This window comes from Myotis myotis, unplaced genomic scaffold, assembly GCF_014108235.1.
Source record: "Myotis myotis isolate mMyoMyo1 unplaced genomic scaffold, mMyoMyo1.p scaffold_m19_p_7, whole genome shotgun sequence".
Classification (NCBI taxonomy): domain Eukaryota; kingdom Metazoa; phylum Chordata; class Mammalia; order Chiroptera; family Vespertilionidae; genus Myotis; species Myotis myotis.
Window position 1 is genome coordinate 41,144,574 of NW_023416379.1, and position 26,610 is coordinate 41,171,183.

Here is a 26,610-nt window from a genome sequence, read left to right on the forward strand (position 1 = left end):
AGAATCCAAAAATGCGAGGATAGTGTAAGGAGCCTCTGGGACAGCTTCAAGCGTACCAACATCAGAATTATAGGGGTGCCAGAAGATGAGAGAGAGCAAGATATTGAAAACCTATTTGAAGAAATAATGACAGAAAACTTCCCCCACCTGGTGAAAGAAATGGACTTACAGGTCCAAGAAGCGCGGAGAACCCCAAACAAAAGGAATCCAAAGAGGACCACACCAAGACACATCATAATTAAAATGCCAAGAGCAAAAGATAAAGAGAGAATCTTAAAAACAGCAAGAGAAAGAAACTCAGTTACCTACAAGGGAATACCCATACGACTGTCAGCTGATTTCTCAACAGAAACTTTGCAGGCCAGAAGGGAGTGGCAAGAAATATTCAAAGTGATGAATACCAAGAACCTACAACCAAGATTACTTTATCCAGCAAAGCTATCATTCAGAATTGAAGGTCAGATAAAGAGCTTCACAGATAAGGAAAAGCTAAAGGAGTTCATCACCACCAAACCAGGATTATATGAAATGCTGAAAGGTATCCTTTAAGAAGGGGAAGAGGAAGAAAAAGGTAAAGATACAAATTATGAACAACAAATATGCATCTATCAACAAGTGAATCTAAGAATCAAGTGAATAAATAATCTGATGAACAGAATGAACTGTTGATTATAATAGAATCAGGGACATAGAAAGGGAATGGACTGACTATTCCTGGGGGGGAAAGGGGTGTGGGAGATGCGGGAAGAGACTGGACAAAAATCGTGCACCTATGGATGAGGACAGTGGGTGGGGAGTGAGGGCGGAGGGTGGGGCGGGAACTGGGAGGAGGGGAGTTATGGGGAAAAAAAAAAGAGGAACAAATGTAATAATCTGAACAGTAAAGATTTAATTAAAAAAAAATAAAATAAAAGCATAGATCATAAAAGAAAAAAAAAAAAAAAAAAAAAGAAAGCTGGTTTTATTAATAATATAGAGAAAATATACTTTGAGGCAAAAATATACTATCCTTAGGAATAGAGAAAGATGTCAAATAATGAGAAATGGTTCAATTCATAATTTAAATATATTACACACACACACAGAAAAATGGAAAAATCTGGAGGGAGAAATAGAAGAATCAATCACTATTGGGTACCGAGTTGAGCAAGCCAGCTGTGGAGGACATTTTGGAATTATTTGGGGGAAATTTGAATATGTTATGGGTTTTAGGTAAGATAAAAATACATAACTATGGAAAAGAGATTACTGACTAAAATATTAGTAGGTTACGAAAGAGCTGTACATTTTAGCAAATGCATACATATGTAAACACACACACAAACACACACCACACACAGATTAAAAAAGAAGTTCCAGAAAACTGTATACTAAAGTTTTCATGTTGGTACTCTGATGAGTATAATTTTTTTTTTTTTTTTTGGCTTCTGTGTATTTTTAAGGACAAACAACGCAAAATGAGAGAACCCTGAAACATAAGTACTAGAAGTAATATAGAGAAGAAGTCATTATATAACAAAAGAGGTTTCACAAATCAATGAAAAGAGCTCAAACAAGAGATGCTGAGTATGGGTAAGTTCAGAATAAAGCTTCCTATTATATAAAGTCACAAATTAAATTTTAGACGAATTTCAGAGTTAAAAGAAATAAACCAGAAAAAATACAGATCAATATATACCTGATCATCAGATGGGTAACAAACAAAGGCAGAAACACAATGGAATAACTTGCCAAATAAAAGAGCAATGAAATTGGATATGCCAACCATTACCACCGATGGGGCAAAATTAATTATTAGGTGAAAATATTTTATAACTTAAAAAACAAATGCACTTAAAATTTATGAAAATCCATAGTCATCAGTAAGGTGGCTGATTACAAAATTACACAAAATCAACCCTATTTAGGAAAAAAAATATTATAAAAATAAAAGAAGAAACACACACCCAGGATAGACTTTATACATGTGTTTGGATTTACTAAACGTTTATTTTATGCTAACAGTGTGTAGTTTTCATTTTCTCCATTTAGGTTCCACGTATCTCTTATTAAGCTTTATTCCCAAGTGTTTTATTTTTCTTTTCCCTTTGGTAAATGGAATATATCTTCAGTGAGCAGGAAAGATACAGATAGGTTCTTTTCCCAGCCATCCATCCTCCTTCTGCCTATCTCCCCTAGCAGGAGGGTCATGGTTTGATAGTTTGTTTACTGCCAGCTCAAAAGGGCAGAAACCATACATTCCAGAGCTCAGATATCTGCCTCTGCTCAAGAAATGCTAGAAGCCAGCTCTAGTCTCTTGTTAAGGGAAGAAAAACCACAATTGGAGATTTAAAAAAACATACACACACAAAAACAGTAACTCTTAGGGACAATGTAACCTAGGGAAGAAAGATGCACTTTTAGAAAATGGGGACAGGCCCTCTGGAACTAAAAACACAGTTTCAAATTTTAAAACTGAATCGAAAAAGAAAAAAAAAAGTAAGAAGAGATAGCCACACCTGAGAACACAATATTTTGTAAGTTTAAGTAGAACAATCTTATAACAAAAAGCAAGACAGGAGATCGGAAATGCTGAGAGAAAGGTATGAAACTTTGAAGACCAATTTAGGAGCGCTATCAGTTGACTAACAGGAGTTCCAGAAGGAGAAAAGGAAATCAGTAAGGTAAACAAATAACAAAAGAAAATTTCTAAACACATAAAGAAATGAATATTTACAAGAGGTGACATTGTTCTGCAACAAGACTTTTTCAATGAAGGAAGTGACTTGTTGATTTACGTGATCCCACAAGCTCCCTGTGTTGCTGGAAAGCGGAAACAAACAGTTTGCAGACTGGCTACTTTAAATAGCACTGCTTCATGGACATCAGTTGGTTTTGCCTAACTTCATCCAGTATCTCTTTTCATAATAGCACCTTGATTTTCTTTTGGGAGAGGCTTCCTTCCCCTATTTTAATCCTTGTGGTTGGGATAGGGCTCACCTCACTCCTCTCAGCTCACGGGGTGGGCAAATGACGCAAGTCTATGGAATCAGTGTCACGCTATGTTAGATCAAGAAAATCAATCTAAGCTTTTGTCAGAACTGCTGGCAATTCTAGCCTTCCTGGCACTAGAATTGAGTACTCAAATCCAGATGTATCTGAAACGATCCTAATTCCTGGAGTTATAAGTTACGTGAGTCAATAAATTTCATTTTTCCCCTTCTTGTGCAATAGTTCTCAGGCTTCAGGGTGCATCAATATTACCTGGAGAGTATGTTAAAAACAACAACAAAACAAAACAAAACAATAGGCTGCTGGAATCCATACCCTGGGATGATCTGGATGAAGCCTCAGAATTTTTCTTTCTAAAAAGATCCCAGGTGATGCTGGTTTAGTGACTACATTTGAGAATAAACTGCCTTAAGCCATTATGAATTGGTTCATATTACTTATACCTGAAAGACTAGTGACTCCTATATCTCCAATTATGTGAAATAACCCTTGAAGCAAATTGAAAATAAAAATTTTAAGTTATCTAAGAAATAATAAAAATAATTAGAAATTCATACCAAACAATTAAGCCTTTCTTAAAATAATATCTATGGTCTGAAATCCTTATCTATACTAATAAAAGAATAATATGCTAATTAGACCAGACATCCTTCTGGACAAAGCCACAGTGGTGGGGCCAAGGCAGAGGCAGTTAGGAGCGATCAGGCCGGCAGGGGAGAGCAGTTAGGGGGATCAGGCCGGCAGGGGAGAGCAGTTAGAGGGATCAGGCAGGCAGGCAGAGTGGTTAGGACAGACAGGCAGGTGAGCAGTTAGAAGCCAGCCATCCTGGATTGCAAGAGGGATGTCCAACTGCCAGTTTATCTATACTAATAAAAGGGTAATATGCTAACTAGACTGGACTTCTTCTGGATGTCCTTCTCAACAAAACCATAGTGGTGGGGGCTGAAGCAGAGGCAGTTAGGAGCTATCAGGCCAGCATGGGAGAGCAGTTATGGAGATCAGGCGGGCAGGGGAGAGTAGTTAGGGGGATCAGGCACACAGGCAGAGTGGTTAGGGCAGGTGGGCAGGTGAGTGGTTAGGAGCTAGCTGTCCCAGTTTGCGAAAGGAATGTCTGACTGCCGGTTTAGGCCCAATCCCGCCCTTGCGGACATCCCCCGAGGGGTCCTGGATTGAAGAGGGTGCAGGCTGGGCTGAGGGACCCCTCCCCCATGCACGAATTTTGTGCACCGGGCCTCTAGTCTATATATATAAAAGCCTAAGCGACCAAACGACTGATCGCTATGACGTGCACTGACCACCAGGGAACAGATGCTCAATGCACAGGATTGGGCTCCCTCCTGCCTGGATCAGGCCTGTGGGGATCAGCCCAAAACTGGCTATCTAACATCCACGGAGGGGTCCTGGATTGCGAGAGGGCACAGGCCAGATTGAGGGATCACACCGGTGCACGAATCTGCGCATCAGGCCTCTAGTTATTTATCAGAATAAAGACTGATAATTAATTATTCAATTTAAAAATTTGATGGTACCTCTAAAGGCTAAGTAACATCTTTCTTTTTAAGAAAATATTTTTATTGATTTCAGAGAGGAAGGGAGAGGGAGAAGGAGAGAGAATCTTTGACCAGCTGTCTCCTGCAGGCCCCGCACTGGGGATTGAGCCCACAACCCAGGCATGTGCCCTGACCAGGAATTGAACCAGGACCTCCTGGATCCTAGGTTGATGCTCAACCAATAAGTCAGATGATCACAAGTCCATTTTTCCCCTTTACAAAATATTTTCTAAATTTAAAATCTGTTGTCTGATTATATCCAAAGCACCTACATTTAAAAACAGCCCTTCATTATATGAAAATACATGTTAATAATATTTTATAGGGAAACTTGTTGATTATGAATCTGATTTTGCAAAAATGAGGTCTGCTTTTATTAAATTACTACTTTGTATTGATAAGTGCAGATTGTAATTTATATATTATTATATATATTATAAATTATAATGTAAATAAGGCAATCCTATTTACACCAATAAAAAATCTTTTTATGAGAATAATTCAAGTCCTAGTTCTTAATCTGTTTATTTTTAACCAAATTTCAAAATATTAAAATTCCAGTGTAAATTTACAAGAATCACTACACAGGCTCTTCAGATTCATCAGAACAGAACTGACTTGTGCTTCTTAATTAACGAAGAATAAAAAAGGTTAGCCAGAGGATGCTAACAACTTTGTAATTCCTTGGATTATTACTTGGGCTTGGGGTACAGGACTCATATTTTAGTGGAGAGATTTAGCAGTATAAATATGGAAATTTTCTCTTGATTATTTTTCATTTTGATTAGCCCTTATTCTATTCACACAGGGACAGATTGGACATTACAGCAGATATAAACATGAGAATTTGTTTTTAGAGTTTTAAAGTGACACTCCAAACAGTGTCAGATGCTCATTAATATATATATATATATACTTAATATTAAAGGATAAATTAATTTCCTTATTTGAAAGCAACTCAAAAATTTTAAATATTACCCAATTCTCATAATCCTTTGTATGGAAACCATCCAATAAATATTTGATCTCATTTTCACCAAGACCAGAGTCTAAAGGAAGAAAGCTATGTAAAGTTTTTTTTAAACATTCAATTTCTACTTGAAATATTAGAGTTTTTTTCTGAGTGTCTGCAGGCATTACTTTACTATTTATTATGCTTAGAATAAAACAGCAATCAGAAAATCAACCTAAAATTGTGATTATTTGCCACTTGGCTTCTGACTATTCCCATCAGGCACCTTGGGAGACCTAGGCATTGCCCAGTGAAGCTCGGCCCCACACAATGTCTTGCAGAGAGAGGGTGATGAGAATGGCACATTGTCTGCCGGTCTGAACAGAGGTCACAGCAGGGAGAGCATCTGCTAAGATAATGTGAATGAAGGAAACAACTATAATTGCCTCATTAGGAGATCTCTGGCCAAATAATCACAAGAAGAAAGGACTTAGAAAACCACCCTAAAATTAACTCTATAATAAGGTAAATGTGAGACAGAGTAAAAAATGTAGAAGAATTAAGGAGACTTGGGTATTCTATTGGTTTTACTATTTTCCTTAGTCACCTTATGGATGAATGGAAAGTTGGATGCAACAGTTCAGTTATTCAGCTCCAGGCCTTGCCAGTCATTAGTAGGAAGCAGAAGATGCAAATTCACAGCTGTCCAGGATACAAACAAATGTAAAATAAAGGGTGCTGGGGAATTGCTTACAAGGGACGGAAAACAGGAACTAAAAAGAGATATCTACTGGTCTATATTGTGGAATTACAATGAAAAGCATATAATCAAAGGCATGGGGAACAGTTTAAGAGGGAAAGAAGTAAAATCAAAAGAGCAAAGTATCAGAAAAACAAAAGAGAAAAAAGAACAAACTGTCCCTGCCTGATCAATTTACTTTCTTCTATTTTCTACCTCTAACTTTTGCAGCCATACTTTCCTTAAAAGTCAACAGCATAGAATTACAACTAAATCCCGAGTCACCTGAAATTATCAGCTGATATAGGTGTATGTGTTTTATTCAACATTGTTGATAAATTAAAATTTCATACCAAAAGCTAAGGTAAATGTTTTCCTAATTTAAATTTAAGTACCCAAACTAGTTCCAAGACTGAAATGTATTGACACTGTGACAAATTATTTTTGCATTTCCTAATATTTTGAAGTTAAACTTTATTAACTTAATTCATAGTATACAGTCAAAACATATTATTACATAAATAGGTTCTTGAAGTGAATTATAATTACTAAATTTTTTTGATTCCAACAAACACAGTAAAATTCGCTTGTTACACCCATAAGCCAGGTTTAAAATAAGCAAACTATTTGATGACTTTGATGTTTTGCACCCAAAATGTGCTGGCTAATTTTTCCATTCCATTTACCATTCCGGTCTTTAAACTGCCTTAATCTCCTGCCCTCAGATGTTGACCTTGTAAGAATAGGGGTCATAGGTCAGAATAGACAGACCTCAAAGGATCTGGACTATCAATTCATGCCTGAGAGATTTCTCTTCCACAATAGGAACCTACGAAACAGCAAATTCCTAAATCTAATCACGCAAGTATCAGGGTGAAACTGTTATTTATTGGAATTTATGGATTTACATTTTTAAATATCTCTAGGACTTAAAGAGCATTTTTCTTTTTCTTTTGGGAGCAGGTTCTCACATGAAATAAATATGAAAATAAAATAACTGAAAGAACTTTTCATGTAAAACAGATATTCTTAATATCATTGTATCATACACCTAAGTATAGATTTATTACTTTAAGGCATTCTATGTAGATTTTAAATATCCTGAATTCCTAGCCATAAAGAACCTGAGAAAAACCACAGAGATAATGTCTAAAAGTGGTTATCCTGCTGTAGATGTGTGGGTGAGAGTGTGAGTGTGTGTGTGTGTGTGTGGGGGGGGGGGTTAGAGAAGGGTTACCACAAGTTTTAAGCATACTTAAGGTAAATGAGGACATTCAAAGAATATTTTTAAATAAACAAATCAAAATATATAGTCCTTCAATAAAGAACAATATCTTATGGCTTCCAAATCTTTTTGCAAATTAAAAGAATTTGAAACACAAAATTATTGTCCTGTAAAAGTAATCATACATCTCCACTTTTATTTTTATAAAGGGCAAGTTAGCTCTTCTGAGCTAAGAATATATATATATATATACACACACACACCATGTTCAAAGGCTGTTAAATCATGTTGTTTACCCATATCTTCAGAAAAAAATCACTTCTTCTGTCGTGGTAAACAACCTGCTTCCTTATTTATAATGGTCTGGCCCTCTAGCAACTTCAGCGTGAAATTATAGCTAATTTGCCTACAAACGTCAGGTGGTCATAATAATCTGGCCATTCAGTGTATATATGTAATGAGTTTCTGTTCATGTTCACCTTGGTCTTTCTGACCATAAACAGTAAATATAATATGTCATTCTCATATCATTTTAATAGTGGACTAAAAGGAATGCTACATTTCATAATCAATTTTAAGTCTAAAGGAAAAGCATCTTTAAAATGCTAAATGAACAAGACTTTCTAATATGATCAAATGAAACTTATTTCCTATACTTTTAAGCCAAAAACATTACTACTAAACTAAATAACAATTACCCTTCTTTCTAAAAAAAAACAAAAACATTAAAATTCCAACTCATGTAGAAAATGAAAAAGCTTACTCATGTGCTAATGCAGTGATGCAAATAAAATATTGCCTGAAATGGAATGAAAGCAGTAGAACAACATTCAAGTCAAGATTGTTGAAAAGAAACTTGCATTATAAACAGCACTTCTTGGACTATTTGGGTCAAAAGATGTGGAAGGTTAAAGAGAACAAAGAAGAGAGTCACTACCCAAGAAAAAAATTAGAATAAAAAAGGAGGTAAAAAACAACAACACCTTAAACAATTAAAAAATATGAAGCTATATGTATATACCCAATATATACATCTCCCATGTATGCATGCACTTCAACTGATTTTAAAAATTATATGTGTTTCTATTCTTTAATTATTAAGAATTAAAATAATTTAACCTACATAGAAAGATTTCCAAATGAGTTATTTTAGTATACATGCTGTTTATAAATATAACATATTTGTTAATATAAACTGAAATTTTATTATATAAAATATTTAATTATATGTTATAGGCTGACATGATTATTTCATGTAAATACTAAACATCAACAGTGCCAAACACATAAATAATCATTCTTCCCCCATAATTTCTTCCTGTTAAAAAATACTTCTTTTTCTCATAGTAAATTGTGGTTTATTAAAGAATAAAATCATAATGTAGGCCAGTTTGTGAGAAGAAATACAGAGTTTAAAAATATTTTTTCTTTACAACCTTCATTTTACTATAAAGAGAGCTTTGTAGGGGTTAGTCAATCTCTACTCTTTGTTAATGAGCATAAGAAAAACTAAATAGCAAAAATAAATCTAAAATTATTTCATTTGAAACTTTAAGAAAACATTTTAAATGTGGAGGATGTAAAATAAAACAAGATAATACTGCTGCTGGGTAACTGGACACTAGTAACTGAACACTAAATTAAGAACAATTTTAAGATAGAATGAAAAAATAACCCCACTTACTTTTGTAACTAGTCTACTCAAATTTAAGGCAAAAATCTTTAAAACTATTTTGTTTCTTGCCACAAAGACATAAATCTTCACAAAATGTGTTTTTATCATATACGTATTAGAATTGAATATATGTATTAGAATTGAACAAATTATATATATAACAAATTTGATATATATAATATAGATTAGAATTGAACAAGTAAGTTCTTTTAAGTGGTGAAACCAAATTTTGAATTTGTTAAATGTTTTAATTGCCTGTAATAAAAACTTTAAGATTTAATATTTTAACCTGAAACGACAGAAAGTAGATTAAACTTTCTAACTTAAAAACATTTCAAGAAAAAAGGTATTTTTTCAATAGATAGCACTTGAACAATTCATATTATTCATATTAAAAAAAAAACACCTCCACCTAACCCAAACACCTTATATGCAAAAGTATATTCTAGAAAGATTATAGATGTAAATGTAAAATGTAAAACTATAAAGCTACAAGAAGAAAACATGGGTGAAGAATCTCTGTGATCTAGGGTTAAGCAAAGATTTCTTAAATAAGACATCACATAAACATAACATAAAAGACTGATAAATGTCTTTATCAAAATTTAAAACTTTTCCTCTGTGAGAGATGTTTAAGAGATTGGAAAGACAACCCACAAATTTAGAAAAAAAGATTTTCAAACCATATGTCTGAGAAAGAACTTTTATTTACAATTATATAAAGAGCTCTCAAAATGCAATAATAAGAAAACACACAATCCAGTAATAGGCAAAAGGTATAAACCAAAGCAAATAAAAGGATGACACAAAAACAAAAAAGAAGCTCAATACCAATAGCCATTAGGGAAATGAAAATTAAATCCATGATGACATATCTACCTACTAGAATTGTTAAAATAAAAAATACTGTCAATACCAAATGCTGGCAAAGATGCAGAGCAGTTGGAACTCTCATATATTGTTGGTGGGGCTTCAAAACAGTATAATCACTCTGGAAAAAATGTTGGCAGCTTCTTATAAAATTAAATATATAGCTATGACCATATTATCCACCAATCCTACTCTGAGATAAATGAAAAACTTATGTTTCTTGAACAGTGGTACCCAAATGTTTATAGCGACTCTATTTATGATTGCCAAACTGGAAATGCCCCAATATTAATTCACACTGTGGGAAGCTATGTAGGTGCTAATAATTGACATGAAATATTCCGTGACATATAGTTAAGTAAAAAACAAATGCAAGTTTCAAAAAATTGCATAATAATGTAATTCCCATTTCAGTTTGTATTTGAAGTGATTTTTTCCCCTTAACTTCTTTTTTTAATATTATTTGAATTTTCTATATATATGAGTTATCCATTAAAAACAGACAAAACAATTAGGTATATTTCCATTTGAAAAAACAGGTGAGGTGCTGGGATGTACAGACAGGCATTTCTTTCTGTTGAAAACTCCACCCTCATTTGTGGTCTAAGAACAGCCTAATGAAAATGGTGGCAGGGGACCGACTAATCAGTGCGCAATGCTGAGCGCTCAGTTCAGTATACTCTGCAGGTAGCTCAAACTGCAAGAGAGCCCATATTACTGAAAAATTCCATTCAGCTACGTAGTGGTGGCATGTTATTTTTACTAGACTATATGAAGCCCAATAATATAAAAATATAAATAAATTTTCAAGTCTTTCCTAAATACAATAAACTCACAAACTAACAAATTACAATGATGACCTACCTATCTCCCTTTGGTCTTCTTTTTTGTAGTGTCTTCCCTTTGGGTCTTCTTTCACTTCCTAAACAGGGGATCCCACCAGGTCCTGTTACCCGTATTGATTCAAGGCCTTTGGAAGATTTTTTAAATGTGAATTCCACTGGTTCTCCTTCTTTTAGGCTTCTAAATCCTTCCATGAATAATTTGCTCTGTAAAGAGCAGAGGAGGGAGGGGAAGAGAAAGAGATATCATGATTATCAATGCTTTATAAATTATCTCTATAATTCTAAGATTAACATAGCAAAATATTCTTTGTTACTCATTACTAAATATAAAGTCTTTTTTGTTTAAGTTCAGTGACGGTTATATGCCATTTTAAAGTTTCCTGTTGCAAGGCTGGCAGTGAGAGAATAAACTAATACCATTTTTTAAAGGCAATTTGGCAATACTTACAAAAATTTAAATGTGTATATTTTTTGACCCAGTAATTCCACTTCAAGGACTCTCCTACAGATATACTCACACAAAGGTTAAAAAAAAAAAAAGACCTATATCAAAATTTACCACAGCACTATCTGGTAAGAAAATAACTACCCTAATGTCCATCATTGGTAAATTGATTAAATAAATTACAGTAGAGCTATAGAATGTAGTGTCATTGAGCCATTTAAAGAAGATCTGCATGTATTAATGTAGGAAGATAAACATGCAACACTGTTGATTTAAAAAATTAAGGTTAAATAAGAGTGTGTTTACCATCTATGTCAAGAAGTCTTTAAAAGTTACATGCTACATGTTTATGTATGTACTAGTAGAGATGGAATCTGGAACAACAAAGTCATCTTCCAGTCCTTTTCTGGGAAAGTGGGGAAGCTTTTCAATAATATACATGATTGTACTGTGTGAACTTTTCATAACTTAAAAGGAAATACATTTTTATAGCATGAAAGACAGTTGATTTTTTTTTAAAAAAAAAGGAAGAAAAGTTTTCTGATTACAAAAGTATAACCTTGATTACAAATGTGAACTGGCTCTTTGGATCTTACTCTTTTTGTCAAAGTAAATGTGCCAATTCAAAATATACTAAAAAAAGTTTGAAAATCATGAGTTTATTTCTTCAAACCCCTTGTGTATATTTTACAGATCTAATTTGGAATATCATGTAGTCTTAAAAGATTTTTTTCTGAATTTAGGGGCAAAAGGGTGCAAAATGAAATATGGTAGGAGACGTTGGTTCAAGTCCAGCTCTTTGGGTAAACAAGTGTGCAGTCATCAATGAGTCATTTTATCTCTTTTCTATGTATCTGTAAATTTAAGGGATTTGAGTTTCCCCATATGTGTTCTGAGGAACAGTGGTTCCAAAACAGACTCCATGAAGAAAGGAGTTTGTGGTCAAATAAGGAGTTTGTGAAACACTATACAATATATTGTTTCCCCTTAGTAATCGTACTAAAGTTTCTGAGATGCCCTCCCCTCTCCCCCACACCGAAATAAGAACCTTATCTAACTGTGTTTAACCTAGCAATTTCCCGACATAATTGATGCCAGAGCCCTTGCTTTATAAGTGCAGATGACTAGCTCACTTAGGGAAACACTGAACCAGAAAATCTCTACCCCTCGCAAGTCCATGATTCAAAAGGCAGTTCAATAATTACAAATAACCAAATGGATATATGGAACAAACAGAAACAATACTTCAAAGTTCAATGCTAAAGGAGTGTATTCATTGTGAAAGTAATATGATACATGAAAACAGGGTTTTCAACTGTTTTTAGGTCACCTGACACTGCGAAACCCTTCGTGGGGAAGTCTGCAACTGGCAGCACCTTTTCTGCTGTCGGATGCGATGTAGAAATCAGAAAAACGAAACAAAATACAACTGCCTACACCCTTTAAAATAAAAACAATTATTATTTTTAAAGCTTTTTTAACAATCCCAAATCTTCTCGTTTCCCCTAAGTTTTCCCTCATGAATTATAAAGAGTTCTTTTGCTTTTATCCCCTTGCTTACTCCTCACTCAAGAAAGTACAAATTATTAAATCAGACGAAGTGGAGTATAGATGAACTACTGCAATGAAGAGAATGGACACAGGTTGTTCATATGTTTTGTTTCTACAGTAAAAATTCCATCACTTATTTATTTACTTCTCATTTCTAGTGTCCATGGGCACTATCACCAATTTGATTTGATTTCACTTTCCATTATTACAATTTTTGACAGGTATCATTTATAAGTAAACTTATAATTGATCATTTAGATTGGGCCTTCCAAATCTAAACTTCCATCTCTTATGGGTCACTAAGTTCTGTACATTATTCATGATATTATGAAAGAATAGTTCTTTAAATTCTATCATATACTCAACCTTCTGTAAATTACTGCATAAGGCAATTTAGATTTATAATACTTCACACAAAAATAAGAACATCCCTAAGAAACTACAATGGCATTGCAAGGAAAAGATGATTCACATAGAATAGTCTATCTTTGCTATTATATAAAAAATTGCAACTACATAAATGGGAAAGATTTGTTGAACTAGGGGGAGGAATTAGTTCATTGCTTCACAAAAATCAACTTCTCTCCTTGACTTGATAATTCTTTTTAAAAGTGCCTCCATTTTTCTAGTTATACTAGTTTCAATCCTTAGTTTTACCCAAACTATTTATTAAAACATGTACCATTCTATCTTCATAATTTCTTTCATCTGCCCCAACCATTTCATTGGGTTACTAATGCCCTACTTCAGGTCCTAACTATCTCCTTCTTGGATAAGTGTTACAGTTTCTTCATTAACATTTCAAGTCTCCCTATTCTAGTGTCTTCCACATCAGCATATTCTCTGAATTAATCTTACCCTGTTAGTTTCCTGTCTCAAAAATCTACACTACATCTCGTTAAGTTGTAGGTGAGACCATTCATAGTATAAGGCAAATAATGTGAGGTCTTTCTCTAAAGAGACTGAAGGAAATATCAGGGCAACTGGTGAAATATTGGATCTGACACACAAACCCCTATTCATTCTAACAATTAGGAGGCCACTGGTGCAAGAGCCAGCTCCCTACCCATTCAACCTTAAATCATCCCTATCCCTCATTCTTACTTCTCATTCATACATCTGAAGGGTCAACCAAGAATCACAAAACATGCAGCATAATGAAGAAAGGTCAAGATAAATGAGAGAACAAAAGAAAATTTATATACCATCCAATTAGTATCTCCACAGATATGAGGCAATATGACATCAATAAAACAAGAACAAAAACAACTAGAGAATTAGAAAAATACTCCCGAAAAGTTAAAAATGATGGTTGAAATTAAATGGATGGAAGTAAAAGGTTAGAAAATCTCTTAGGACATTGATAAACAACCCCCCCCCCCCCCCCCGCAATGAAATATATGATAGCCCAGCCGGCATGGCTCAGTGGTTGAGCATAGACCTGTGAACCAGGAGGCCATGGTTCAATTCCTGGTCATGGCACATGCCCGGGTTGTGGGCTTGACCCCCAGTGTGGGGAGTGCACAGGCAGCTAAGCAATGATTCCTCTCGTTGTTGATGTTTTTTTTCTCTCTCTCTCTCCTCCCTTTCTCTCTGAAATCAATAAAAATATATTTAATATATATACATACATATATATGTATATATGATGGAAAAAACACGAAGTACAGAAGAAATATAAAAAATCCACAAATATCCAACTTGAACCAGTGTTCCTGGAAAAAAGAATACAGAAGATGGAGGAAGAGAAATTATATAATAAATATCATAAGAGAACATCCCAGAGCTAATGGGAATACCAAGGAGAAGCCTATACTGGGAGGAAGGCAGTATGGAAGCTTTTCCAGGAGGTACAATTTTGAGTGCAAGAAGAGAGCGTGAGATTTTAATGGAGATTGAAAGTAGTAATCCATACTAAGCTGATGGCTTAACCATATGCTTGTGAAGCAGAATAGCTAATACATGTTTGGGGACATAATGTAAGTAGCTTAACTGCATGTATTACTGTGAAGGGAGTAACCAAAAATGAGGCTGAAAATTGCAAATTAGAGAGCCAGACGATGGATATTGTTGATGGACATCATAGTTTTATTCTAACATAAAGATCTAATGATACTTTTTTATTTTTAGAAGTAGTAATATCAAATCTGTTTTTAAATATATAGTTTCTTTGGCAATAACGTGTGTATGTGTGGAGAGGAATGTATGTGGGCATACCTGTGACAAGGTAACTGTCATAGTCTTAGCAAGAGAGTATTACAACAACACTAAAAAATGAAAGGAGGAATTGGTTTTGCAAAACACTTCAGGAGTCATACTGGTCACCTGCTATAAATTATTACCTGCCCCATGTAACAACTTATTGTTAAAATGGATAGTGATGTAAAAGTAACACAAACATCTTTGCAAGACTGTGCCAAGTGCTTTGTCACAGAAAGGATCACTTAACACAGTCAGCTGGAAAACAGCACTCTAAAAATCAAAATTTCGCTTCCCCCCCGCTCCACTACTTCTTGAACAAATTAAAACCTTGATAGATGACTTTCTCTAACTATAATAACAATAAATTTAAGTGTTTCTTTCCATTATTAGTAAGTATATTGAAAATATAATTAAAAGTTAAATTGTATTGGAATTTCAGTCCAATAGAGCTGGGTGATACAGGTATGCTAGAAAAAATATATTTTGGGAGTAGTAGGTAATTTTAGTAAGCAGAAAAACCAATGCAAATTCATTTGATTTTTTATTGTTTTTATGAGGCAAAGACTAATTTTTTCTAAAAAAGTCAGTTAAAAATATACAACTAATGAAGGGCCATTAATTATTACACAGTTAATAATATGCAGTAGTAGAGATATCACACAAAATGCATGAGTAATGACCAACACTCTTAAGGACTATATGCTTTTAACCTGCATGCCAAGATACTCCAGGAATCATTAAGCCCAAAGCACACACACACAATAGAAAGATCACTGGACTACATGTCAGGAGACCTGGGATCCAGCCTTGTCTGCACAATTAATGTGTTGTACAAGCATGGAAAATTGCTTACCATTGAGTGAGTCACCCTTTCTTCTTTTTGTTACAGAACACAGAACTTCATCCTTTGTTATAACACTTTTAAGAAGAAATTCTATGACTTCACCCTGTCTATGTGGACATAGATGGGAATAAATGAGTAACTTCTTTGCCAATGCTAAAATGAAGGGGATTTCTCTCTGCACATTTTTAATATTTCCCAATTTACTGAAGAGAAGTGAGATTTTAGTTCTTATTTAATATAAATCCTTAAAGAAAATGGAAGCTTAAAGAAATGTGGTGGCGTCGTAGAAGTCAACGTTTATCAAATATTACTTAAATAGCTAAAATCCAGTTTAACCCTCATGAAATCACTAAATTTCACATAAAAGGATAGAAAAGAATGAGATTTTTTTTTAGCTTTCTTGAAATTTTTTCCTTGAAATTAAAAGGAAGCCTTAAATAAACCCCTCCCTGTGGCCTGTACTTCAAAACTGGGGAGGACACACTAAAAGGGGCAAAAGTACTGGAATGGCATTAAAAAAGGCATAATGGAAAGCACAATATTTAAAGCTGGATTTGAATGGCTGGGTTTGAATCCTGATCCCACTACTGAAAACCTAAACTGAATTATCATAGACATGTTTCAAAAACCCTGAACCCCAGTTTCCTTATCTATCATCTGGGGATGATATCTTCTAAGAGTAGAAAATATCAAAGTACAGTTACTATTAGATTCCAAATAATTAATGTAAAATGCAAAGAACAGTGTCTACACTGAATGAGCAGTTACTACTATTTTTATAAGTATCTATTCTGCTCCTCTACCTGCTGACACAAGTATGGGAGAGGTAGGAGAAAACCAACAGGTATCAAGAACCTATTCAGGCCTGGCTGGTGTGGCTCGGTGGTTGCCTTGATCTCCACCACCCTGATTCTCTCCCTCTGTCTCAAATATATATTGAGCATCCTGCTACGTTTCAAGGATGGATTTAGGCATGGAGATGTATATAAAAAATTATGACATTTCTTTTCAGGAGGTTTGTAGTCTTATAAGAAAATAAATACATTATAATGCAATATGATAAGTTTTATATGCCATGTATATTGGAACACTGGGAAAAAAAGTACCTATATTTGCTCTAGAATATCATAAAAGGCTTTGAAGATGAGAAATTGTTTAAACTGAAACCCAAGATAGACAGAAAGGGGTAGAGAGTAGTGTAGCTGGATCAAATGAAATAACAGTGAAAGCATTCAGCACAGTGCCTGTTTAATAAATAGGTTCTTTAAAAAGGTTTTTTTTTTAGCCCTAACCGGTTTGGCTCAGTGGATAGAGCATCAGACTGTGGACTGGAAGGTCCCAGGTTCGATTCCGGTCAAGGGCATGTATCTTGGTTGCGGGCACATCCCCAGTAGGGGTTGTGCAGGAGGCAGCTGATCAATGTTTCTAACTCTCTATTCCTCTCCCTCCCTCTCTGTAAAAAATCAATAAAAAATAAAAAAAGGGTTTTTTAAAAAAATGTTTTTATTGATTTTAGAGAGGAAGGGAGTGGGAGAGATAGAAACATCAATGATAAGAGAGAATCATGGGTAGGCTGCCTCCTGCACACCCATCACTGGGGATCCAGCCCACAACCCAGGCATTGCCCTGACCGAGAATCGAAGCATGACCTCCTAGTTCACGGGTCGATGCTGAACCACACTGGATGGGCAGGACAAAAGATCTTAAAAAACTCTTATCAAGCCCTGGGTGGTGTGGCTCAGTTGGTTGGGCATCATCCTGTACACTGAAAGGTTGCTGGTTCAATTCTGGGTCAGAGCACATGCCAGGGCTACAGGCTCTTGTTGAGGTACTCCTTGTGGAAAATGAAACTGTCCCAACATACATGAGCTTCAAATAATAAAATTTAGCAAAGTGTTGATATGGTTGCTCTCAAGAGACAATGTCATTTTCAAATATAAAATGAAAATAAAGCTATTAATTTATTTTTACTGTAAACTGACTTAGACATTTGGAAAAAAATTTTATCATTTAAAATAACCTACTAAATTGATTATGAGGGACAAACAGGTATTGATAAGGGAAAGGCTTATTGATTTAGTAATGTGGCACTACAATGTTACTAGGCTTATGAAATGTTAGTAGTAACATTTTTAAAAGTTTGAACATAAAACTTTGAACTAAAATTTTATAAATAGAACTAAAATAAAATAAATAGAAATAAAATTTTATCTGACATAAAGGTCCTGACATATTTTTTAAATGATAACATAAAGTAATATGATTTAAAAACTTTAAAATATACATTTTTTTTTCGACCAAGAAAGAACACTTAAATCAGCTGAATAATCTGGTAATTTAAGATACTGAAATTGTACATTTATAATTCAAGGTACAAACGATAAATGTTGTCAGCAATTCAACACAATAAAAAATGTCCTACAATTCTTTTAAGCTTCTGAATCAGTGCTCTTTTCTTTCTTTCTTTTTTTAAAGAAACTGTTATTGAGGAAAATAGCTCCCATATTTTATGGAATAATATCTTTATTTTCACTACATTTATTGAACATAGTAATTTTCAACAAGTTGTCAAGGGTGAGGAGCAGTTCTTAAATCATAAAGCCAGAGAAGTTGAAGCTGGAAGGGAGCTTAGACATCTCACTCTTGGAAGACACATATACTGTAAAATTCATTAAGATAGCAAGAGCATAACAAGATTATGCTCTTGTGTGGCTCAGCTGGTTGGAGCATCATCCTCTACATTGAAGGGTTTCAGGTTCAATTCCAGGTTAGAGCACATAACCGGTCTACTGCTGGTTTGAATCTGGTACGGGTGCATACAGGAGGCAACTGATCTCTCTCTCTCTCCCTCTTCTCCCTCCCTTGAAAAATCAATAAAATAAATAAATAAACAAATAAATCAATAAAATAAAAATTAAAAAAGAAATTACCAAACCTGCATACGTGGAATACCATTGTGGTAGCCATTACAGCTGTTACACATATTCTAGTTACCCTCTTCAGGGCAAATGGCAAGTAGTACTTCACCGCTGTATTTTAAATTAGGCATGAACACATGACTTGCTTTCATCATGCAATGTGGGTGGAAGTGTCTTGGGTACTTTGGGTAGAAGCTTTAAGTGCTAGTGCACAATCTGCCTTATTCTCCTTTCCTTCTCAGCAATCATGGAAGAATGTTGCATGATGAAGTTTCAGTTAGACTGAGTCCTGAAGTGAGGTCATGAGTAGAAGGCTCTGCAGACCACACATGTAGTGTGAGAGAGACAGAACTTTCATTGTGTAGCCACTGAAAACTTGAAACTGTTAGCAAACATAACCTAGACTGACCTGAGTATTACAGAAATAGGAATCTAGAACGGAGTTGTAGCCATAGCAGAAGCCTAAAATATTTGGCATTAAGGTTGGTGAGTGAGAGGAAAGAATTATACTGACGGCAATCCATGCATGTGGTATCAAAGCATTTGTAAAACTGTCACATAACAAAATGGCCTGGTCGCTCTTAAAAATGGACAGCTAATCATCACCAGACATTTCAATGTGAAAGGAAGGAAGCCAAAGAAGCAAACAAAAAAAAAGCCTGGAGGAAACAAGACAGTGTTGGGAAAAGAAATCTTAAAAATTTACAATTAACATCCTTAAACAGAGAAGATTACATTGCATCCATAAAACATACTCCTGGGCAGTGGTTTAGTGGTTCCTACAGCTAACTGATCTGTCTTAAAATAACTGTGAATTAGGGCAGGGTTCTCTTATCAGCTACACCAACACCTCTTTCTCTTTGGATTACCTCTTCCACTCAAAACTACAGGTCTTCTATAATAGTTGTATCTAAGGAAATAAAAATACCCAAAGTTAACTATTATAACAATAGATATCTAAATTTTTTTAAACCTACAATTTAGAGATGAAGAAATTAAATCCAAAATTAACTATGAAAAATTAAATGCCCAAAGTCTTACAACTAGTTAATGGCAAAGCTGGGACAAGATCACGTTTCCTGTCTTCAAAGTTAATGTTCTTTTTCAGTACCTACAAAATACTGTTTCCCACAAGCCCAACTTTATAGTATTTTACAGTTTAACACAGGAAATCTCTATTACTGATTAACTTGAATGATTGATTACCAGTAGAATGTGATGCAGTGAGAGAAATGTTCTGTATTTGTGCTGTCCAAGGTGGTAGCTACTAACAGGCCACATGTGGCTACTGACCACCTGAAATACTGTTAGTGCAACGGGAGAACCAAATATTTTATTAGTTTAAGTTTAAATAGTCACACAGGCTAGTGACTACCATTTTGGGCAGCGCAGTCTTGGAGTTATGCCCTAAAGATCTGAGAGGTACTTTGCAAAGGAGGTTTGAAAACGATCACATTTATATATTGCTCAGTCCTACTAATGCAAGAGAATTAACATAGGTAATAACTATGAGATATATTACTTTGAAATGTTTATATTAGCTACATGACTACCTGACCACCTTCATCTTCCAATCTATGTATCAGACAGCAGGATATTGTATTCCATGGGAGGAAAATCTGTATGGCTGATGCAAGGTTGGGCAAAGAATGAACAAACTCTCCTTGTAAAAACTGAGAGGGTCTCTTCAAGTGCTCAGCCTGCTCCAGTGATCACAGAAGGTCACAAAACCAGGGGATCTTCCCAGGCATGAAATAAGTTCCACAACTCTGCTCTAAGTCTTTCATTGGATAAATCATTGGTTACATGTAAGGCAATGCCCCAGGTATGCCGCATTACAATGTTTACATTTTTACAAATTGTTCCAAATAACCAGACAGAAAGAAAAAGATCTAATATTAAGCAAGGGCTTCATTCACTTAAGATTGTGCTATGCATTTTATCTCTTCTCCCCTTTCTCTAATATTTAAATACTTGCTAAGAAACTTCCAGCTAGGGATATGGATTTTTAATAGCAAGAAAAACTTGAAAGGGGCTCATTTTAGTCACAGGAATGTCATAGTATTTCCTTAATTAGCTCATCATCTTTCAGTAATACTGTTTTAATATCTATATTTTCATTAGCACAGTCCCCAAGACTTATTTTCTCCCATCTTCTCTTCCCACTCATTCAGCACACTTCATTACCCTTGTTAATAACTCTTGCTTTATCTTACACATGCCCCTCTCCCCTTAGAATCCTGACGAATTTTTTTTTATGACACTCACCAACCTAAACAGTATTTTGGAAATGAGTTATCTTCTGTTGAAAAAAAAAGCATATACATAAGGGATTACTGGTGTCTAAAATGCACTCACACCTCTCCCAGCTTTTTTATTTAGCTCTGAGAAGGCCCACAGTCACGGACAAGAGAATATGGGACGCCCTGGCCAGGTAGCTCAGTTGGTTAGAGAATTGTCTCCATACATCAAGGTTGCAGGTTCGCTCTCCTCTCAGGGCACATATAAGGAGCAACCTTTGAATGCATAAATAAGTGGAACAACAAATGATGTTTCTTTCTCCCCTTCTTTCTCTCTCTCTCTCTCAAATCAATCAATAAAATATTTTTTAAAACAGCATTAATTATTTTTAAAAAGAGAGAATATGGGACTCATTCTCAAAATCTGTTACTACCATAAATCAAGCATAAATCTTGCTGACAGTAGGAAATCTAGATCAGGAAATAATACCAAAAGAAACGCCATCTCTCCCTAGCCGGTTTGGCTCAGTGGATAGAGCATCTTCCCTGGGACCAAAGGGTCCCGGGTTCAATTCTGGTCAAGGGCACATACCTAGGTTGCAGGCTGGTCAGGGCGGGAACAGGAGGCAACCCATCGATGTATCTCTCTCACATTGATGTCTCTCTATCTCTCCTCCTCTTTTCCACTCTAAAAATCAATGGAAAAATATCCTCAGGGGAAGATTAACAAAAAGATAAATAAAAAATAAAGACATGCCATCTTCAAGAATAAAGAAACCATGATTTCTGTATGCTCCAAGGGCAAATGATTTATTTATATGTGTTCTAGAGGCACTGCATGGAGACACTGCATATCCAGGTAAGTGTGGTGCTCATCTTGCTTAAAAACTAAAATAGTAACTCAGGGCCAGGGCTACCACGAACAGGCTTCTGCAATGTTTTGATAAGAATGGGTATCTGATTAACTTAGAAGATCCTCTTGTTTCCTATCAGCATATAACAATGGCAATGAATGAAGCAACAGCAGCAGCAGGCCAAGGCTTCTATCTAGCAGGATCAGATAAAAAACTGGATAGAGTGTCAGCCTGTGGACTGAAGGGTCCCAGGTTCGATTCCAGTCAAGGGCATATACCTTGGTTGCGGGCATATCCCCAGTGGTGGGTGTGCAGGAGGCAGCTGATCGATGTTTCTCTCTCATTGATGTTTCGACTATCCCTCTCCCTTCCTCTCTGTAAAAAAATAAAATATATTTTTTAAAAAAGAAAATCATAAGGAAAATACATCTCAGTATCTACTGAGAAAACGGACCCACACCATTCAAACCTGTGTTGTTCAAGTGTCAACTGTAATACTAACTATACAGGGGTGTTATTAGAATTAGGTGAGTTAATATATGCCAACCGCTCAGAACAGTACCTGGCATGTAGTAAATTCTATAAAATATTAAAAGGTCATTTTGTATGTAAATGTGATATCATTTTTAAAGAATTTATAAGTGACTGCTATTGCTTTCCCCCCTTGTCACAAATACAACCTATTCATTTTTTAAAATACAGACTTAAAAAAAAAAAAGAGGGTAAAAACCACATGAAATCCCATCATACTCCTGTTATCATTTTTTAAACCATTTTTTTACCATTACCCATAAACTTTTTATTTTTCATATGCATATAGACAGATGTAGATAGAAATTTTTAAAAACATCTATTTAAACACTGAGACCCTACTACTGAGATGTACCAATGTTTTATACTCCATTTTTCATTTAGCGAGATAACACAAATATCTTTCCATTGTACTGAACACTCTTAAGGATGTGTTTTACACCACCTTGTGCCCTGAGCTGCCAAGATAGGCTTGGGCCACCCATGACCCTAAACTGGAATAAGCAGGTTGGAAAATAATCATGTTACTTGCTTTTATTAGTCCCTTTTAAAGGTGGACATAAGTTCACATTTATTTCAATGTATTTTTGAAGTGTTTTGGGTCTCTATTTAGAAGTTTGGTGATGTTTTCATTACCAGAAATAAATAAATAGGAATTTTACTCTTGTTCATATCAATTAGGCTATGGTAAGATTGGTTTCATTATACATTGTTTCCCAGTTTCCCAAAACCTATCTCCTGTAGAGACAAAGGTGCTCTGCTTGAAGCAGAATGGAGTTTTGCTTGGCCACCCCCTCTCAGAGTACTTCTAAGGAAATCAAGATCACTTCTGAATACAGTTTGACATCTGAGTTTAAAAACATCATTTTAAAAAATTGGCTACATAGTATTACATTACATGGATGTCCATAACTTAACTAAAAACCTCATGATGAAATTTATTTTTTTCAATTCTTTATTATAATAAAAAATGTTATGACAAAAATCTTATTTAGAGGCCTTAACATGCACTGCCAAATTATACTGTAGAAATTTGTATCAGAATACACCTCTGCAGGAGATATATGAGACTGCCCATTTCTCTGCAACTTCACCAAATCAGGTATTGTTCAAATGATAACATTAACTCTTCCAAACGTTCATCTGTTAAATGCCGTTTTAAAGTTAGATTTCTTTAATTTCTATATTTGTCCTTTATGAATTTCTACATTCCTGCCCTTTGCCCATTTTCTACAAGGATGCTTGCTTTTTTTCTTACTAATTCACAAGACTTCTTATTACTCCAAAGATATTAACCCTTTCCTTTGTGTGTGTTGTAAATAATTTTCTTTGCATTTTTGCCTTTCAACTTTCCTAACAAGTTTCTACAAGCTACTTAAGTCTAATTAACCAGAGAAATACAGATCATAGAAAAAAGAAACATGGTCATGCAAAATATTTAAAAAATTCTGGTTTATTCTATTCTGCAGATGCATACACATTTAATCTATACATAAGTTACTCACTTTGCTTACATGTATAATCTCCAATGTATAAACTGTACTCTATGAAGTTAAAATATATTTGGAATAAATAATTTCACGTATAAAACAAACAGGCATCTTTAGTTTTATAAATAATAGGTAATCCAAATATAAAATTGACTTTAGGTGTCAACATCAGTGAATGATTGATGATATTGGATTCTAAGAGAAAATGCACAGGCAAGAAGAAATTAATTTTTTAGACATGCAGTTGTAACATGACACAGCTGACAAATTTGGAGAGAAAAGAACAGTTAAATACAAATAGTGAAGGTCAAAATTTTTTAAATCACAAATAATAACTTGATTATTATTGCCTTTGGTGAACCAATAAATTAAACTACTATACTAAGAGTAAAATTAGATGAAGTAAATCATCTAATCCTGAATTATTTGGGGGTATGTTCATTCTTAAATAGGTTCTCTATTAAAGCTTAACATTGAAAAATCTAAGTAAAATGATAAAATATTAATGAATTTTACATCTCTCTTTTAGTTGAACTTTATGCTTTATGAATGAAATGTAGTCTCAGGACTTTAATTATATGATAGGTAAAAATCTATTGCAATGAACTTCAACCATTTCTAGCTTTTTCTTTATGGAGTTTTGTAACACTTAGCACTTAAAATTATGGGCCAGGAATTAGGCATGTTAATTTTAATATTCTCTTATAGTATGGTTTGATTTGCATTATATATTGTACCTAAAACTATTCTGTAGATGATAAACTCAAATTAGGTAGATAACAAAAGCACTCAAATTTTATAATATAAAAAGGTTTAAAATAATCTTTCAATGATCAGTCTTCCCCAATAATGGAAACTTTCTCTCATTTTATTACCATGTATAAATCATACAAGTTTTTTTTAAAGGCAACTATCAAAACGGCACATGGGAATAAATTAAGGATGAAAAGCTAGTGCTTCTTCCGATGAGTACCACCAACACTAATGGGAGAGGAGGCATCTTAAACCCGGAAGTGTCAGCCTTTACTAATTTTTACAGGATATGAACTCAGCTACATGCAGATTATAAACTTTGATTTCAATATGGGTATGAGCTTCTTACCACTAGCAAATTCTACCCTCATCATTATTTTCTATCATTGTCATTAAATATCAAAGCTTTCAACGAAAGCTTTCAAAATGAAAACATCTTATCAGGTGTACTTTACAACTTTTAGAATATCTTGTAGAAATAGTAGTGGTGGTTATTACATACTTTTGTTAATACTATATAATTATATTGTCCAACTGAGAAACTATGTATATAGGTATAGTTTAATTTTATCACTGTCAAGGGTTCAGATTTTTTCATTCTTCTTTTCCTTTACACCATCTTATCAATGTTAGAGGCTTGTTAATTATTCCTCCCCCAAATTTCTCCTTTTCTTTATGTTACTGCCTTTTCCTTTCTGAGAAAAGTGATAGCCTCATAGACAAATATCAGATGATCCTTTTCCAACAAAGTAAAAACACAGAACAAAGTGTATGATGGCACAATTAAGCAAAAATTCTTTGAAGTTCAGAGTATAAAATAATAATGTAAAAAAGCATATGGATAAATACTTTAAGAGAAATAATTAGTTATTTTGAGTTATAGTAAGGTAATGTTCATTAAAATTAGTTTTAGATTTTAATAATTTTAAAAGGTAGTTGTATTGCCCACAAACACTAATTTCAGCCTACCATAACCTGGTTTAAGAATCTACCTGAACTATATTCAGAGTTGATCATTTAAAACCATTCACCATCTGGTCTCTCCTTAGCTTTCTACCTCCCTTAAATACTATCATTACTGTATCCCAACCGCACTTCCTAAGGACACCCAACATTTGTTTCTGCCACCAGCTCTTTGCTGAACCTCTTCCCTGTCAGTGTTAAGGACAGAGGAAGATAAAAGTAGCCGTTGCAGCCAGAGGCTGGCCCGTCACTATCAGTGAGGCCTGTGCTGCTGGAGTTGGCTTGGCCTGGCACTCAGAGCTATGCAAGGGTGCTCATCACACTTCATTTTAAATGTAAACAATTTCAAAGAATACCAATATCAGACAAGGCCACTCTGTGACTTTATCTGAACAGAGACAAAAACAAGAACATTGTCCAAACCAAAAAATGGTCCAACACTCCCCTTTTCTGGCTAATATGTCGGTATCCTTACCAATTTCAGTTTCGGCACCACTGTGTTCTTTCTGCCTTCTAGTCAAGGGTTATTAAGATACCCAATCACAAAATTACTCCTGCTTATTGAGAGCATCCAATCCAGGGCAAATCCCTGCTTCCTTGATCTCCCCTTAAACCACCTAACATAAACCCAAATCCTATAAATCCCTTGTAACACCATCTCACTGAGACCCTCACTGTCACAAGTTAGTAAATCCAATTTTGTTTTATTCAGATGTGTTCCTGATGGCATTTATTTATATTGGTATTATCTATATACACTATATATATTGTGTGTGTGTGTGTGTGTGTATTTTAAAACATATCTAAAAAGTCTCTATTATCTAAAATCAACCTTAGTTTCGGCATATACTTTTACAGTTCATATTACATTCATGCATTTACTTATATGTTACTTTTTTTCTATTGTAAGTGCATATACATTTGCTCCTTAATTCCATAAAAAAGATGAGCTTCTTATGGATTCAAATATTT

The 26,610-nt window shown here is 34.5% G+C and overlaps 1 protein-coding gene across 1 annotated transcript in view; it reads right to left on the reverse strand.

Moving 5' to 3' along the window:
- The window catches only part of LIN28B (lin-28 homolog B), a 73,749-nt gene that overhangs the window by 24,078 nt on the left and 23,061 nt on the right, over window positions 1-26,610 (reverse strand). The window contains exon 3 of the mRNA XM_036318366.1: window positions 10,867-11,051. Coding sequence (XP_036174259.1) covers window positions 10,867-11,051 — 185 coding nt within the window. The remainder of the gene's footprint in view (window positions 1-10,866; window positions 11,052-26,610) is intronic.